We start from the raw sequence: 13,382 nt of genomic DNA, 5'->3' as shown, positions 1-13,382 counted from the left end.
CTGCCCCTTTATTTTATCTCTCCACATTTAACCTGTCCACCCACATATCCAGTATTATTATTATTACTATTATTATTATTATTCATATTACGGACCATCCATGGTTTTTTTCCCATTCATTGCATTTTATTTGATATTTATCATGAGTAAGAAAATCAAGGGAAACATATCAAAGAGGCTGTACAAGAGGTTTCATTGAAATGACATTAAGAACCAAGTTATGTCTTATAACTGTGGTAGAAAACAGGCCAAACGATGGGCTGCTGACAAGTGTTGGGGGCCGATTTAATTTAATGGCATCGGTTATAAGCCCTGCTTTCAAAGGGGAAACCTAACGCTCCGCGTGTCGATCGGTATTTAGTGGTGCCTGAGAGTGACACTGGGAATTTCCCGGCATGTTCTCACCCCACTCTAAAAAATTCGGTTTCATCTCCTTAAAAATCACATCAATTTCTTCATTCATTTGTTTTACCCTTGCTCACGTGCTTTACATGCCCACCGGTCATCATTTATTTCCCTTTCAATGAGAAGAAAAAAAAAGTAATGCATCATATAATGATAATCTCAATATAATTTGAATTTTTTTGCATCACTGCATGAACTATGTACTGTTAGTAAGTGAAAAATAATGATATTTAGTTGTTAAGCGAATTAGTGAAATGATCCTTACACCACTTTTGTAATAATCTGAAAAGTGTAACACAGTGCTTTTTCAAAAGGAAAAAAAAAAACAGGAAAAACGAGCGTTTCGCTCAATAGTGTCGCTCACGTCGTTTTCTATCACCGGACGTCTCATTGTTGTGCCTTTTTACAGATCGTTTCTCCCTGTAATCCCGAGCAGCCGGCTCTTGGTCGGCATCCTTTCAACTTGAACATTTCACAAACGCTATTAGGCCTCTTATGAGTACCTTTACACGTATTTTATTTTTACAAAACTAACTTACTAACTTGCCTCTAATTTTCCGACAATAATTCTGCTTTTCCTGTTTCTTTTTGTCAATGAAGAATGAAATACTATTCCTTTATCTCTACCGTTTTTTACATACATTTTTTTTTACAGAAAAAATCACTTGAGCGTAAAAAGATTGTGGGTACACGTATATATTATGAATGCCCGGCTGTCCGCTCGAATTATCGAATTGAGTGGATCTATACCTCTCCATTCACTGCCATATTTTTATTCTTCTCTGTAATTTTTGAGAACATGTAGATTTACAATGGCGTGAGGCGTCAGAGAATTTCGATATTCAATGGAAAAATAGAATGAAATTTTTTAGAAATATAAAAATAAATAGTCCAAGTATTGTGTAGTGATAAACACTTCAAGTGTCGACAGGATTAAAAGCTCTGTGCTCCAACATATTCAGCGAGTCAGTGCGGCAATGTCGGCATCGCATCAAAAGCTCTCAACTTTTACACTTGCTGCGGGTGTCTCTTTTCTCACTCTCTACTACACCACTTTCCACACTGAGAAATCAGAGTATGCCCACTCTAACACCCAGACTACGGTGGAAACTTTGACTCCCGGGTTTGTTTGTACCTTTGTTTGAATTCACATTCAACGGAGATAGCTTTCACTTATGCGCCGCGGACCAAGATTAAACAGATTCGAAAATGTATGCCCCCTTGCACCAAGAACAGACTTTATATCCCCTTCTTTGACACTTTGTTGGAAAAAAAAAAAAAAAACCCTCTGCCGTAATACCAGGGGATTTTCAATGGAGACTGTGAGCTGGCGATCCTGTCTCTTGAGCTGCCATCATGGTCACCCGACTGTACCCGGTTTTCTATGTTTGGACACCTCTGATGTCTCATTAAAATTTTTTTCCCACCAAAAGAAATTCAATAATTGCACTAACTTCAACATAACAATAGAGTGAACTTTTAAAAAATTTGACGGATCAATTCATTCGATTGAGAGGAATTTAATAGGGTGAAGAAAGACGAGAGAGAATGGAGGGAGGAGGAGGGGTGAATCTATACACAATATGGGGTTCGGGGGGAGATTGTAATAACCCACAATGACAGTGTAATCGAGGAAGCGACCAAAACGCAGTTGAAACGTGGGCGTGCGGGCGGATGGTGTGTATGTGCGGTAGGGCTCAAGAGGGTAATGAAGAGGTGTTGAACCGTGTTCTATAAAGCTCTTTTGGCAAAACCTGAAGGGTTCTGGAGCATAATAACCTGCAGTTCTCTCATTATTCACGGGTTTTAACCAATCATACTGGCACTAATAATAAGGGAAACCATTGATATAGAGTATCAACGATACCTAATATCTCTCTCTCTCTCTCTCTCTCTCTTTCTCTCCATCCAAATATCAAATAGCACAGTAGGGATCTCATTTGTACTACAATATATATATATATATATGTTTTTTTTTTAATTTTAAATTAAGTGAACGGAAAAAAAAATATTGAATAAGCGTTGGCGTTGGTATGGGTCGGGAGGAATAAATGTTTCAAGGAAAATGCCACTGACACATAACAACTCGAAGCCCAGCGTGAGTCGACGTCCAGGTGTCAATAATCCTCCTACCCACAGTATACCCTCAGTGATTTTCATTAAACGACGCTTAATAACTTGTTTGTATACAACCCCCGCTGATTTTCTGGACGTTTTGGATCCATGCTTTCAGTATACGCGTACAAGATATACTATTCGTATACAAACCCATAATAGAGCTTAAAAAATTGTACAATGTACATTTATATTGAATAAAATTTGGGTAATTTACCTCAATAGTTTATATATATAAATATGGAGGTTGGAAATGGGCTTGGAAAATTAATTTTTCACGGTGAATAGATGCGAGTATGCGTCTATATAGATGTATATTTGATGCGTTTGAAGGCTTGAAGTACCTATCTCATTCTGGAGTTTATATAACGAGCGTATTGGTGAGATTGATAACGGGTGGTTGGTGGTGGACGGAGATCGGAGAGGGTATCTAAAAAGAGGACGGGCTGGGTAAAGAGGGAGGCACTGAGTGCGATAGTCTGGGTGAGAGATCGGATTTAATGGATGGAGGACAGATACCTACCCTAGATATATCGAGTATCGGAGTGTATCTGTGCGAATCATCACTACGAAAGCACGTCGGCACCGTATGCCATTCTCCCTCCTTCTCTCTTGTCCTTCACTATCAACTCCTATCAGTACACGTTTCTATATACACCACCCTCTATTAGCTTAAACGCAAAGATCCCATCTTTACATATACCAATGTTCAATGATGCTTGACACTTCTGTTATATTCTTGCACGGCGCTGATGCCCTGCTTTTCATGATGATACTCTCTTTCAGTATCCATCATCTCTATAAGATAAATCATTTCCATCCACATTAAAAGGCACAGGTTCGTACAGTGATGATAGTCGCAGTTATTCAAAGCCGTTATTACGTCAATGGATAGCTATGGCTGAAGGTGCATATAAGGTTGTCGCATTTGTTGAAATAAATTATCTCATATTTTTTGTACTCCATTAATTTATTGCTTTGGATGAGGTTTTTATGTACAATGAGAAACACGTATACATGTAATATGCTTTTTTTTTGTAGCTACCATCTGTTTTTAATCTACATATACATTTTTCTTTTAGATGCATATTTTGCTGTTATTTAATCATCATTTTGTCTCATCTCTTTGGACGTACAGTGTTTGTAGCTTATATGTATAAGATTTGTGATTAACTCCTTTGAATGGCTCAAAAAGTAATTTAACCTTTTATGCATGATAATTCAGTTGTAAAATATATCCTTCACAAATTCTTCCACAAATCATTGGAGTATTTGAAATCGTACAAAAAAAAACCAAAAAAAAAATAATATGAATAAATAAAAAAAGGATCTTTCCTTTTGCAGTTATGATTCAATGGCATCCTATATATATCATATTCTTATGAAGTATATTTATACACGATTCATGTGATGATCAATTCTAGGTATTCTTAAAAACTACTATCACACCAATTCGTACGTTATTCATTGTATCATTCGAATTACGCTCACGATCACCCATACATTTTAGTGAATTTTTCATAATACGAAATAGTTTCAAATTCGTTCGAAAAAAGCATTATTTCATTTTCATATGTATATTCCCGGCATAAGTTTTCTTCTGCTATACAATTAAAAATATCGTATTTACAAAGTTTATTTACAATGAAAATGTTTAATCAGTCATAATTGCACCTCCTCGAGGAAAATGGGAAAAAAAATAAAGATTATAATAAAATGAATTTCGGTGTTGCATACTGCGTGTGTTTTTTTTTTTAAGGAAGGGTGGTAGGAGGGGGGGGGGGGCATAACGAGTGAAAGTAGGGAGGGAAAAAGGAGAAATACAATGAAAAAGTGTAATGAGAAAATAGAAGTAATTGATTTGATATCGTATTGGAAAATTGACTGGTCTCACTTCAATGCCTGGGCCAAATGCTCAACATCACTAGTGTAAGCCATGGCACCAAGAAAGAGTGGGCACTGACTCTTTCTATTGACATAGTGAGATCCCTCAGTCTGTCACAACATCTTGGTAAGATAACTCTGATGTGATCCGGGTGGCGGTAGTAAAAATGGACTGACGAAGGCATGACTCGTTGCACTGTGATGAATTGGAGAGAATGTTGTGCTATCAACGAGGGACTGGCCATTGGTTCCTCCAATATTAGAGGTACTCAGCACTGGTGAACCACTATCATGGAGTTTGCGCATATGTTTTTTCAGATCAAAATTTCGACAAAAACCCTTGCCACATATTTTACAAGAAAAAGGCTTCTTATCATTATGCGTATGCATATGAAATGTAAGATTGTAAATCTGATGAAAAGCTTTATTGCATATATTACACTTATAGGCCTTCTCGCCACTATGGGTGAGCTTATGATTCTTGTAGTTGCCTTTCTGATGAAATCCCTTACCACAAAATTCACAAACAAATGGCTTGTAATTGGCGTGGATACGCGTATGAGTGTTTAATGTTGAACTACGATTGAAAGCTTTACCACACGTTTGACATTTATGTGGTTTTTCGGCTGTATGAATGATTTTGTGACGGCAGAGTGTGCTAGCTTGACGAAAACCCTTGCCACATATCTTGCAGACGAATGGACGCGCACCAGTGTGCACTGGCATATGACGCGTTAAATTGTAGTGGGCATTGAATACCTTACCGCACTCGGGGCAAGCAAATGTTTTCTGCTTGTTTGCATTTATTTCTCTACTGGTTGATAGCTGTTGACCAATTTGGGGTGCAGAATTTGTAGATGATGGGGCGCCACTTGATGATATTGAAAGGGCTAATTGCACTGGTGTTAATGTTTTTTTTTCACTCACTGATGCTGATGCTGATGCTGATGCTGATGCTGATGCTGGTGCAGATGCAGATGCTGATGCTGATGCTGATGCTGATGCTGATGCTGATGCTGATGCTGATACTGATGGTGCTTCCAATCGATTGGCAGAGTGTGGTTGTGGTGCTTGTGATAATGGAGATGTCGATGGATGTTCGACTGTTTGCGTTGGATTATTACTCGCTGGGACTGTTCCACTTGGCGGAAAAACTCTCAGCAAGGGATTTGGATGGTAATACAGCAGGGGATAGTGCTGAAGAAGACTCTGATGTCTTAATGTAGGTACGTACTTCTTGAATGCTGATTCCAAGTGCGCCGAGTAAGAGAGTGATTGGATATTTGATGATGGCTGCCGAAGACGAATGGTTGTCTCAGTGGAAGCGGTCATATCACATGTTAACCGTCGATCAGGTTCCATTATTTTTGCTATTGAAAAGGTGAGTGTTGATAAATTTCTGCATGATGTTGGAGAGCTTCTTGAACTGCTTGAGTCCTCTGCTGGCGGCGGAAGATTTGTTGGGAGTGTATCGGTCGTCATTGCGCTGTTACTTGATCGCTCCAAGGGTTGCATTCTTTATTCTTCAATATCTGCAAAAATAAATGTAAAAACAAGGTTATATTTTCGTCTTATAATCATATATAAATCAACAACAAAATTCACAACTGAATGTGTGTTAATTCCCTTTGTCGGGTGCTTCATTATTTATAGAAAAACAAATTTAATATGAAAATCAGCTAAATAATCTTTATTTATTTATGATCAGCAACCATTAGGTTATTTGCCGTGTTGAGGTGAGGGTCAAACGTTGGAGATGAGCAAAATTGATTGGGAGAGAGAGAGAGAGAGAGAGAGAGAGAGAGGAAGTGAGAGATGGAAAGGACGCTAGGGGGAGAGGGAGGGAGAAAATAGATGTAGGAGGTTCCAAGGGATTTACTCAGGGGCTGACTCAGAGTATGACCCTCCCTCGTGCGCGCTACCGCCCACTATTGGTTCTGCTTGATCCGACCAACGTTCTATTTACATTTGCTCCGACTTGCCCAGAAATTCTTCCCTTTTTCATTCATTGTACCACTAATTTCATCAACGATAAAATCATAAAATTTCGCTAAAGAAAATCCCTGTGTTCCTCATCGAATGTACTACAATACAATATTTTCTTCACGCTTTTGTGAAATCAAACTAGTGAGTCGCCTAGTGAGCTCTTTTTATATGCATATAGATTTTTCTTTCTCTTCTATGAGAGTGCCTTTATTTTTCCAAACTTACAAATGCCACTGAGCTCAAAGAAGACTGACTGAATGGAATGCCAAGTGGTCAGTCAGAACTGTATATAAGGATTGCTACATTGAGATAGCTCTGATTGGTCGACTTTGGAGGTGAATTTATATGGAAGTGGAGAATGTTTGCACTAGTTGAAAACGACGCTCTGTTTGGACTTGGAATGACGGTTGAATTTGAATGGAGAACCTGGAGCTCTCGACAAGTCACCCTCTACATGTATACACCTACTTCCATTCTGCCACCTCATGCTCGCCATACTTATCTACTGGCATTAGAGAAAATATTACTGCTTAACAAATTTTTTTTTTTATTTGATTAGAAATTTGCCAAGAAAAAGAATTTTTTTTCGGAAAAAAAAATCAAGAGAAATAATAGACTGGAGAGCCGAGCTCCGCCCCCTTTCCAGGAGTAACTTTTGATTGTTCACGAGTGTATGTGCTAGGTTTGATACAATCTGAAGGGGAACTGCGCAACGGACGATTTCCCGCAGTGAAACAAGCCACGGAAACGAACTCGGGAGCTCACTGAAACGCCCCTGTGGCTCTATAGAATATAACACGATGGCGGGGCAGCAACTGTCGTCTAAATGCCACCCAACAATAGTGTCTCCATGTACCAGGGGATTGAAAGGGGAAGGAGGTATACCGCAGTTATAAAAAATGTGGCCAAATATAGAAGAAAATAAGATAAATAAGATATAGATATATTAACATAGATAGTCATAAAGAGAGTATGAAATTATCAATGCGTATACTAAAATTGGGAGGTTGGGAGTAGTTTATCGCACAATCCGCCAGTATATATAATTGACCCTTATGGATCAATTTTAACCAATTTGTTTCAATTTTATAAATCAGACACTTTATGTAGCGGTACGCTTTTAGGGGGCATTTTGCCTGCTTCAATTTAACATTGAAATTCGAAATTGTAATGCGATATGAGTGTTATATAGATGAAATTGGGGCGGTAGAAGTGATGATTGAAGATAAGGATTGCAGCGAGAGGTATATAGTATAATGGGGAATTGGAGAATTAACAGAGGTAAGGGCGTGGAACGCTAAATGTACAAAGTTTACCGATGGAGTTACCAATGGTCCGTCGAATCCAATCACCACCTCTCTATAATTCCTTTTGCCAAAACCTTCTCACTCACTTTATTCTGTTAACTTGTAAATTGCTAAATGGAAAAGTGTTGAAGAGATATCGTGAGTAAGCCAATAAAGAGGAAAAAGAAAGGGAATCGGACCATTGAAAGAGAACATCCATCTTATTTCTGGTGAATATTATATATAATACACTTGCTTTCTCCTACTCCTATTGAAAATTCTTTTCATATCCTGTCGACATTGATTTCGTAAGTCAGTACTTTTGTCAGCGATATATACCAAAAGTTATACATTATCTTCTGCACGCCATATTGCAATAACTGGAAAGATTCAACAATTGATAATAACAATGCCATTATTAGCGAGATAAAAAAAATGAAAAAAAAAAAAATATATCCAACTTATACAATTCTAATCTTTAATTCTTGTGATCATCGATGGATCGCTCTGAGTTGTGACAATTGTTGATGTTATGAAAATTTGTAAGACAGCTGAATGAGGAAGGAGGTTTAATGGATGTACGAACGTGTATATTACTGGGTGTTGGTTGGTCTAAGAGCAACGAGGAGAGGGGTGATATAGCAGTGGTATTGTGTTAGCTGTCATCCTCAGTCGGAGCTTTTCTCGTGCCATATTCTAACCCTCAAGTCCCAAATGCTAATTATACGTCAACGGTTTCGCGCGCCAGTTGACGACGAAAGAGCTCTATAGCCCGTCAGGGATGGAACAATGACGAAGAGAGGGTCGAGATCAACAACCAGAGACACTGAGCATCTCATACGTCACTTCGAACATCTTGATCCCTTCTTATATTTGCTCCTCCCTTTAAATTGACTTGATAATAACGTCAGGAGGCTACTAATAGCCTTAAAATTTTATTGAAATTTATACTATCGAGAATTTATACTTCAGAATAGAACATGCAGAATATGAGTGTAACCTGAGATGCCTCACTCACTTCTCCTATATAGCACACACATAGCATTGGAATAACAATGTAGTATTTAACAATAACACCCTCTGAGCGTTGAACACAGGGTAGGATAAATAGTGTGAAAACAATTGAAGAATTAGTCGGAGAAGAATTAGACGTTAATCTTATATATAGGCAAATGAACGATTGTAATTTGAGTAAATAATAGTTTTGATAAGAGAAGTCGATGGGTGCAGTGTTTGGTATTGCATGCACACGTGCTTGTATATACATACTGGTACAATTGACACTTCCGCTTGGCCAAATTTAGGGCTCTGCTAGACCTATATCCATCAACCGACTCGAGTTATTATAATAATGATTATTTTTGTACAAAAAAGGATGAAAACCATGGGAGTTTGAGAATTTGATACCGGAAGTTTGGTGTGCCATTTGCATGGTATCCGATATATAAGAAAGGACGGGGGAGCAATAAGAAAAGGTAGGAAGTCTTTCGGCGAGAAGAATCAACGGGTGAATGCTGAGGGAGGAAAATATAAAGAAGGAGGCTGACGCTTAGGTCGAGAGCACGCGTGCCCGCCGTTGCCTTTATTCTACTTACAAAACTATAGGGATTTTTTGTCGAATTTCGTTTTTGTTCCACCGGCACACGAACCAACATTTATGAGCGTTACGTATACATGAGAAATCACATCGCGAATTAATTCATATTTTAAAGTCATATGAAAATAATTACTGGCATTATTACAATTTTTAAAAATTTTTCAATGAATAAATGCCAATTACTATTTTATATCAAATGAAATATAATCTGTGTATGGCATTTCGTTGAGTTAAAGAATTGGTTTACTTTACTTTTTGCTTTTTTTGGATGTATGGCATGTAGACTTCCGTTCGGTTGAGCTAGAGGGGGCATTATTCAAATGTAATTGGTGAGCAGCTGGCTGTACTTCCTTTATCAAAGCGTTCAACAATAGATCAAAACAAAGAAATACTTCCAGATAATTTGAAAAAAGAGTGTTTGTTTTTATCGAAAGAAAGAAGAAAATGTGAAAGAAAGAATGATTTTGCCAAGATTTATTGTCACTTTAGCGGTTGGAAATTTTCACATCATCATTGGGAATTTTCATCTAATATGCTCATGAAAAGCACCCCTCAAGCTATGATGGCTTCCAATAGCTAGAATAAAGACGCTTCAGGGGGTTTCTTGAAAGTTGGCATTGAAACGTCCAAGCCAGAAGTTGACTTTTGCCGAGACGCGACTTGGAATGTTCTCCCTAATATATTATTGAGGCAAGTTGTTGATGTCCAAAAAAAAATACTTTTTTTTTCTTCTCATAATTATTGAAAAATTAAGTTTTATTTGAATGATGGACAATAGATAGATGTATGAGTGATATGCCTACTGATGAGTTCGATTGAGAAGGTATATATATATATAGTGAAGAATAAAATTCAATCAGAGAGTATGTGAAAGAGCTTACTAATAATCTGTGAAGCTGCTGGGGTGATAGGTGACGAGTTTATTTAAGACGAAATCATCGACATCGATTCTCGATTAAGCCATAAGGGGATATATACCAGCTGGCAAAGAAAGAGGTTGGAGTTTTCCATTGAGGGATTACTTTATGGGGGTGAAATGGGGGGAATGGTGTGTATTATTGGGCTGTGTATTGTGGTATAGGCACTCAATAATGTCAACTGGGTTTTACGTTCCATTTCGTTTAATCATACGCGTTAGCAATCGGAATTAGTTGGCATTCGAGTTGGAAATGGTATATGTCGATCAATGTTATTGAGATCACCAAGCAAACCTGAATATGTAAAAATATTCAATATATAATTTTGAAAAGTGTGATTTTCCTTCTAGAGGGTTTCAATGTTATCTGATGTTGCATGGAACGATTAAGATCACCAACTTTTACTAGAGAGAGATAAGGAGCAGTGGAAAAAGGTTTTGACAAAAATGAGGGTGTAAAAAAGGAGAGTTGAGTTGAGAGTTTTGCATCATCTCTCTATCCAACGAGCCTTCATGAGCCATCTCATTTCTGTCCACACAACGTATATATCCATCTCCCCCAGACTATATATAAGCGATCACCGCTGAGAACATTTAGGGCTTGCCAGGCTAAGTACACATTTAATCATAATCTAATATTTAAAAGGTAATTTCACGGACTGTTTACCCCCATTGGACAATATCTACTCCATATTCCTCACCACCCCATGCATAAAAAAGAAGCCCTCCGACATTTCATCCCTGCCATTCAATTTATGAAACATAAATGAATGCATGCACTTCCGGGTTTGATTTTTTCCTTAATGTGAGACATGGAAGTTGTATTTCCCACGCAAAATTTTCTCCATTTTACACAAGTATCGCATTCAATCTATCATTATCTATTTTTAATGTCTCATATCGTGTGTTTGATTGTTATTTTATATAGTTATAGGGAAATGAGAGGCTTTCGTTCTCACGTGAAAGTGATAGCTACCAGGAAATGGATATAACGAGATTTCGGATCCACGTGTCGCAATAATGAAAACATTTTTAATTTATACCACAAGGTGTATAAACACCATGCCATATAACTTTTTTGTCCAACCTGGAATAAAAATTATTCTGAAAAGTGACTAAATATTTTTATTCTTCCAGAATGCGTATATGTAGAGGAATAAACATATAGTGCTTGAGATAATCTTTTACGACGAGTGTAAATGTTTTGAAAGTTATACTATATGTATAAAATATACGTTTGTTATTCAAACGCACCTGCCTTTGTCCGTCGTTGAGTTATACATTATGTTGGATTCACCGGTGCGTCAGGCCACTTAATTTATCCGACGTGTATATACAACCTTATACCTATACTCTGTGAACTTGCCTCGCGCAGCTTTCGTATTTCTCGTTATCATTTAAAATCTTTCCTTACCGGATACGATATACCTCACATACACGTATCTATGCATATACCCCTGGGCTATCTACTGGGTCAGTCAGTCAGTTGATTGGCAATATATTTTCTGCACACTTGCTAGCTCAATTGCCATAAGATTTGATTGTCATTTGTCATTTCATTTGTCTAGCTTTTTTTTTTTTTTTCCAGTGATATAACGATGAAAAACATTAAGTATTATTCTATTTAATCTGTTTGTATTGATAGATTCGGAAATGTGTAGTGGAAATAGAGAAATTGAGATCGATGATGATACGCAGAAAGGCGTGAAGGCGCATGAGTACTATACAAGGGTCAGGTCATAAATAACGATAAACTTATGACAAACAAATTAGTTGGCACGGACTCGCCCCGACGACTGCCGTTTGCCTGCTATCGTATATCTGCGCCTACAAATTAGCCACCAGTGCATACACCCACTGTCGCTCGCTAAACCCTGATGAATAAACCCACTATGCGTATACTGCTTATATTTTTCTAGACAGTCTTTATTTAAATTGTTCACCAATATAAACAACAAATGTTGTTAACTCATACGCCAACTATTTATGGCTGGAAATAGCCACTTTATGTATATGTGTTCTTCATAAATTCTCATGTTAATTTTAAAAATTAATTTGAAATATAAGAGTGCGCTATACAGGAGAGCATGGTGATTAATCTTTCTCTTTCAATATTTAGCAAACATTTTGAAATGCACAAGAGCTCATTGAACTTTTCAATGCATGAATAAAAGGGAGGAAGAAAAAACAAAATGGGCCTCTATTATTTCAAACACTTGGCAATTTTTCCTTCAAAGTGGTCAATACATATCCGCACGATGTGTTAAATAATGTATTTAAAGAGAAGAACAAAAGCTATATACCTATATATATATATATATATATATAGGGAGCGTGTGTTTTAAATTGTGAGGTGGTTGGGAGTTTTTTCTCAAGTACTTCACTTGGACAAGATGAATAAGGGTATATATATGAGAGGGGTTCAGACATGTTTACCGATAGTTAACAATATTTTTCATCAACTTAAATTAATAAAGAACTTGAAAATTTCGTTCTGTGTTACTGAACATTCATATTTCGATTGGTTTTCTACTCGAATTATACGTTTCATATGTGATTGAAAAAACATCTTCTCTACAGCCCCACACAAATTAACATAATCATTAAATATACTTACCAAAATTGAAAATATTTGTTCCAGAATACTTGTATGTTAAAACTCGTCACAATACACTCACGAAATATTGTCATTATTGTGATAAATATTATTAATAGCGTTCCCAAACGTAGAAATGTCGGCACATGATCGTTTTCCAACTTTGATTATTTCAATATAATATCATCACTAATCGCGTCAAGTATACTTTAGAGTACGTTGATTTAAACGAAATTTTATATCATAATGCTTCCATTAGAGCCCCTTCCGAGGCCATCAATCGTTAAAATTACACAGTTTTTTTTTCAACAACAAAACAATATAATATAATATCAGTATATCAATATCAATATTGCATTACAACTTATTATTGCTGCGAAAGTTCAATCTTCACAGATGCTATGCTTCCGTCGCTCACATTTTTTTAATTGTTAATTATTTTAAAGAACATTCTTTATATTGAGGTGTATAAATGTTGAAATATGCAAGTTTGAAAGATTATTCTCAATGAATGCTTGTCACTGTTGATATCCTCAATGATTTCATGATTAACTTGATAAATTACGTTATCGTGTGGGTTTTATGATATGATATTTG

The 13,382-nt window shown here is 36.9% G+C and overlaps 1 protein-coding gene across 1 annotated transcript; it reads right to left on the bottom strand.

Annotated features, from left to right (window-relative positions):
• Positions 1-4,518: 4,518 nt before the first annotated feature.
• Positions 4,519-12,824, bottom strand: LOC105264218 (fez family zinc finger protein 2-like). Its single transcript, XM_011300951.1, has 3 exons — positions 12,807-12,824; positions 5,434-5,936; positions 4,519-5,229 (listed from the first exon to the last, which is right to left on the bottom strand). Exons 2-3 carry the CDS (start codon positions 5,917-5,919, stop codon positions 4,519-4,521), a joined length of 1,197 nt encoding a protein of 398 aa, XP_011299253.1. The 5' UTR covers positions 5,920-5,936; positions 12,807-12,824.
• Positions 12,825-13,382: the final 558 nt, after the last annotated feature.

This window comes from Fopius arisanus, unplaced genomic scaffold, assembly GCF_000806365.1.
Source record: "Fopius arisanus strain USDA-PBARC FA_bdor unplaced genomic scaffold, ASM80636v1 scaffold00019, whole genome shotgun sequence".
NCBI lineage: Eukaryota > Metazoa > Arthropoda > Insecta > Hymenoptera > Braconidae > Fopius > Fopius arisanus.
Note: the sequence above shows the minus strand (reverse complement) of the source record. Positions and strands in the feature narration are given on the sequence as shown.

Excerpts from the sequence above, each read along its gene's own strand:
- LOC105264218 (XM_011300951.1), bottom strand. The coding sequence starts at position 5,919 with ATGCAACCCTTGGAGCGATCAAGTAACAGCGCAATGACGACCGATACA. Across the intron at positions 5,230-5,433 it reads ATCGATTGGAAGCACCATCA|CTATCAACCAGTAGAGAAAT; the intron begins GTATCAGCATCA and ends ATTGGTCAACAG.